We start from the raw sequence: 5,473 nt of genomic DNA, 5'->3' as shown, positions 1-5,473 counted from the left end.
ATACCCGATCCGAACCCGACCCGAAGACCCGGATAAGACCCGGATGCCCAGGCCTAACTCCTGTTGGGCATTAAAAGGCTTTAACAAGCTGTCTTCATTCGGTACTGAAGTCTGGTGACTTTGTTCAGGTTTGTGTATTAAAACCAAATCAGAGACTTATAGTAGGTTGTAGTTCAAAAAATAAAAAAGAGACTTACAGTAGAAGATGGAGAAGGCCTTACCTAACCCACGTGACCACGTCAGACCAGACTAAACTGAAAGTCAAGAAATAGAACTTAAAATCTTGTTGCTAAAATGCTAATTAAATAGTGATTTTCAACGCTGAAATTTACTTGGAACCTGGTTTTCTTTTTCCAGAGTGTTTCTCAGCAATATCTCTCAAGGTCCCAACTTGATAGAGTCCACTATTTTAAGGCTTTAGTTTGAAGGTCAAAATCATTTCTATTAAATATTTCGACTTCTAAGTTCTAACAGATCGATTAAATGTTGGGAACATGATCAAACATCAGTTTCTAAATCATTTGTTACTAAATTTAACTTATTCTGAATAAATAAATAATATATAAATATCACTATTAGTATTTTATAATTCTATATTTAAATTTAAATTATTCTGAATAAATCATTTTATAATTGTCAGAAAAAAGTTAAAACTTAGGTTTAAGAAAAATGGAATAGAGTTAGTGGAATGGGAAAATATATTTCATAGCCATGAATATGAAAAATAGAAATGAATAGATATTAATATGAGAAAAGGACAATAATTAATTTATTTGTTTTTCCTCTCTTGGACTAAAAACGCATTAAAAACATAGTACTGTTAGGTTGGATAAGACTACGATTGGAGCTATCCTGAGAACCATATAATATCACTCTTTCGTACTGCGCTATTGTGTTTCTTGATATTTTTTATTTTTACATTTGTTTTGATTTAATACATTTTCACAATTTTCTGTTCCATTGTGTGTGAATCAACATGGAGAAGAGAGAATAGTCGTGAGTTTGAAGTTCTGCGTAAGTTTCGTTTTCTTTTCTGATTATCTTTACTTGTTTCAAAAAAAAAAATTAAAATCACAGAAACAACAAGGTTTCCGATTGAATATTCTTGTATTGAAACTTCGTTTGCAATTTCTAGACCTTCGTCACGACTCACACGAGTCCCAACTAAATAGTTTTGTATTGGTTGACCAACAAAAAAATATATATATAGTGAACTATCAATGGGGTCTTTGTGTCTGTGTATTATTTTCTTCAACAGAAGTTTCAACTTAATTTGGAAGAACAATGCATAAAGAAATTTCTTGTCGATTTTCCCTTAATTTCTCCACGTTTTCCTGTCTCAGTTGATCCTTATATTTTATTTCACAAGTCGCAGAACGTTGACTGTCGAATACTTGGCTACATGATAAATGGCTACCAAAAACTTATCTCAAATATTTTAAATAAATAAATAAATATTACAAGCGTGGATATGTCAAACCAAAACATATATAACTGAAAAAATCAAAATTTGTTGATTTTTTAAAAAAAAATATCAACTAAACATCCCCTAGATTATATTTACAAAGTGATTTTACCACATGTCTTTTCTACGATCAATTTCACAAAACAAATATGACATGACTACTGAAATTGATGACATGTCTTATAGCTTAATATGATATGGACAATTGCATTTAATGTTAATTTATATTTTTGGTAAACTTTTTAAAATATGGTAATAATTCATATATTACATTTATTATCAATTTATATTTTTGGAAAAAAAAATTAGAATATGGGAATTACTCATAAATCATCATTAAAATAAATATATTCAAATATGACATTATAAATTTCGAAATATAATTTAATTATATATTTTTATATTATACAATTTTATTATTAAAATTTTCAAAAATGTATACAATTTTTTTAGAAAATTATAAAAATTTAATCGTAAAATCATTATTTTCTTATATATCTACAAATTTTATAAATATTGTTTAATTTTAATTTTTGGTAATTATGCAATTTTAACAAATTTATTTAATATATTTAATTAAAATAAATAGATAGAAAAATCTATCTAAGATTATAATTTCAAATATATACATGCATATTCTTAAATATAATTTTTATGTTTAATTAAATCAAATTTATATTAAAATATTGATACGAAAAAGAAAATTTACAATATTAATAAAAATTTATTTTAAAATATAATTTCTATTTATTTGTTAAAAATATTTTAAATTTTTTTATTGTACATGGTGGAGGAAGACACCTAGTATATAACAAAACAACACATGTGAAAAACCTTCTAACGATTGATCTTAAGAATTGTCGCTGACCACGAATTCTCAGATGCCTAATTCGTATCACTAACGTTCATTCCACATTGTTAAGTCTATACAATGGTCCTTAATTAGAACCCCCAGGAATTAGTTAAGCTGTATTTTTCCATGTAACTTCAGCTATATTTTCTTTGACAAAATCAGTTTCTTGTCCTATTCCTGAAGTTTCTATATCATTACTCTTCTCATATACACTACACGTACGTATATAATATGGCATGGAATCGTTCACACGGTAAGGTCTAAGTCGTCTAATCAATTAAACATATCGATCAAGTTGTGTTCCACACCTACGACTTTTCTATAGTTAAAGTAATCATCTAAACAACCACCGAGACTCCCAAATTCCAAGTCGATGGTTTTCCTTTTCCTATATATATGACTTAAGCATTCACTTTCTATCATATCATCAACAAAAAATCATTCACTCTCTTTTCTTCATATCAATCAGAGATAACCAAACATGAATCCAAACTCCGACAACAACCAAAGATGGGAGGCGAAGCTGAAGGACTTAACTTCCAACGTCCAGCAGATACAAGACAACTTGTTGGAGGAGATCCTCACACCAAACCTGAACACAGAATACCTCCAACGTTTTCACGTCGAGAGGTTTGATAAAGAGCTCTTCAAGAAGAACGTACCGGTCGTGTCCTATGAAGATATTAAGCCTTATATCGACCGTGTCGTTAATGGAGAGTCGTCAGATGTCATATCGACTCGTCCTATTACCGGTTTCTTGCTAAGGTACACAAGAAAGAAGAAACTCTCTCTACTAATTATTTTCTTCCGTGTAAATAAAATCTAAATTCTTGAATTGTATTTGTAGTTCGGGAACTTCGGGAGGAGCACAGAAGATGATGCCATGGAACAACAAGTACTTGGACAATTTAACATTCGCATACGATCTTCGTATGCATGTTATAGCCAAGTAAGTCAAACTTCTTCCGTATTTGAAAGATTTAAACATTGATGTTTTAAAATTTTCATGTATATTAAAAATAATTAAAAAACTATAATAAATATTCCACCATTCAAAATTTTACATTATAATTTATATTTAAACTTGAAAATAAAGTGTATTAATTAAAATCTAAAACATCAATTTTCAAACTTAAACAAAAATCAAAAACATCATTCTTTTAAATACTAGTTTTTTTTTCTTGTTTTGTTTTAACCATTATCTATAATCAGACCACTAATGATGATTTTTTTTGGTTCTGTCTAGGCATGTGAAAGGCTTGGAGGAAGGAAAAGGGATGATGTTTCTCTTCACTAAACAAGAAGCCAAGACTCCTTCTGGCTTACTTGCTCGAGTCGCAACAAGCAGCTACTTCAAGAGCGACTATTTCAAGAACCGTCCATCTAACTGGTACTACTCGTACACAAGCCCTGATGAAGTCATCTTATGTTCCAACAACACACAAAGTCTCTACTGCCATTTGCTATGCGGCTTGCTCCAACGCGACGAGGTTGTGAGAATGGGTTCCATCTTCGCATCAGTCATGGTCCGAGCAATCAAGTTCCTCGAAACTTACTGGGAAGAGTTGTGTTCAAACATCCGAACAGGCCGTCTCAGCGAGTGGATCACCGACCTCGGTTGTCGTAGTTCTGTGTCTTTGGTCCTTGGAGGACCACGTCCTGACTTGGCAGACACGATTGAGACTATCTGCAACCAGAGTTCTTGGAAAGGTATAGTCACAAGAATCTGGCCCAACACTAAGTATATTGAGACCGTTGTTACGGGCTCAATGGGACAGTATGTTCCCACGTTGAACTACTATTGCAGCGACTTGCCTCTCGTTTCAACGACTTACGGCTCTTCGGAGACTACGTTCGGGATCAATGTAGATCCTCTGTGCAAACCTGAAGATGTTTCTTATGCGTTCATGCCTAACATGTCTTACTTTGAGTTCATAACGATGGATGGAGACAAGCGTGATGTGGTCGACCTTCATGATGTGAAAGTTGGGTGCACTTATGAACCTGTCGTCACAAACTTCGCCGGTGAGTTTAAAAACCATAATGACTTAGAAATATATTGATAAAAAAAAAATGACTTAAAAATATATTTAAATCTTTTTTTTCTTATGGTTTGTTTTATTTTATTTTACAGGATTGTATAGAATGAGAGTGGGAGATGTTCTCTTGGTGACTGGTTTTTACAACAATGCACCTCAGTTTAGGTTTGTAAGAAGAGAGAACGTTGTCTTAAGCATCGATTCAGACAAAACCAACGAGGAAGATCTGTTTAAGGCAGTGAGTCAAGCCAAGCTTGTTCTTGACTCGTCAGATCTCTTTCTTGAAGACTTCACCAGCTATGCGGACACCTCAACATTTCCTGGTCATTACGTGCTTTATGTGGAAGTAAAGGCCAAAGAGGGGAAGAAGCATTTGGAACTCAACAAAGAGGCCTTGGACCTCAACAAAGAGGCCTTTTCCAAGTGTTGTTCAGTGATGGAGGATTCGCTTGACAATGTTTACAAGAGATGTAGGTTCAAAGATGGATCAGTGGGGCCTTTGGAGATAAGAGTGGTGAGTGAAGAGACGTTTGATTCTCTCATGGAATTCTTCATCAAACAAGGTGCTTCCATTGGTCAATACAAGACTCCTAGATGCATTAAATCAGGAAAGGCTTTAGAGTTCATGGAGGATCGTGTGGTTGCCAAATTCTTTAGTGCTTGAATTAGTTATTCCTAGAATTTATAAGTCCAAGTGACTTGTAGAAATAAACATACATGTGCATGTGTTGTGTAGTAATTTTTCTGAATATTTTTATTAATGCCTTATTTGAAATTCATCTGTAAAATGTGGAACACAACAATGTAAACATTGACAATTTCCAAGTCTATTTTGCTTGATAAACAGAGCATTCTATGAAACAGAGTATTGGAAACGGATTTATATAGTAATGGGCTTATCAAAGCCCAATAAAAGTTTAAAGAGGTTTGAAGTGAAACCTAAGCTCTTTACTTCTTTAGAAAAGCATAACAAAATGACATGCATCAACTGAGCTCTTTAGAGGGAACGAAAACAAAAAAAGGTTTATAAGAAGAACGCAAAAACTTGATATCATTTTCCAACTGTTGTTATCTCTTTTCTGTCGTCTGATATTTTATTCATGGGTCATGGCCCAA

The 5,473-nt window shown here is 32.6% G+C and overlaps 1 protein-coding gene across 1 annotated transcript; it reads left to right on the top strand.

The window, feature by feature from the left end:
• Positions 1-882: 882 nt before the first annotated feature.
• Positions 883-5,136, top strand: LOC106313262 (4-substituted benzoates-glutamate ligase GH3.12-like). The gene is made up of 5 exons (XM_013751030.1): positions 883-1,014; positions 2,788-3,083; positions 3,166-3,267; positions 3,565-4,343; positions 4,453-5,136. Exons 2-5 carry the CDS (start codon positions 2,800-2,802, stop codon positions 5,019-5,021), a joined length of 1,734 nt encoding a protein of 577 aa, XP_013606484.1. The 5' UTR covers positions 883-1,014; positions 2,788-2,799; the 3' UTR covers positions 5,022-5,136.
• The last annotated feature ends 337 nt before the right edge of the window (positions 5,137-5,473 follow it).

This window comes from Brassica oleracea, chromosome C9 (assembly GCF_000695525.1).
Source record: "Brassica oleracea var. oleracea cultivar TO1000 chromosome C9, BOL, whole genome shotgun sequence".
NCBI lineage: Eukaryota > Viridiplantae > Streptophyta > Magnoliopsida > Brassicales > Brassicaceae > Brassica > Brassica oleracea.
This window is presented reverse-complemented; position numbering and strand designations above follow the sequence as displayed.

Coding starts and splice junctions, on each gene's coding strand:
- LOC106313262 (XM_013751030.1), top strand. CDS start 2,800: ATGAATCCAAACTCCGACAACAACCAAAGATGGGAGGCGAAGCTGAAG. Junction 3,268..3,564: donor CGTATGCATGTTATAGCCAA/GTAAGTCAAACT, acceptor GGTTCTGTCTAG/GCATGTGAAAGGCTTGGAGG. Junction 4,344..4,452: donor TGTCGTCACAAACTTCGCCG/GTGAGTTTAAAA, acceptor TTTATTTTACAG/GATTGTATAGAATGAGAGTG.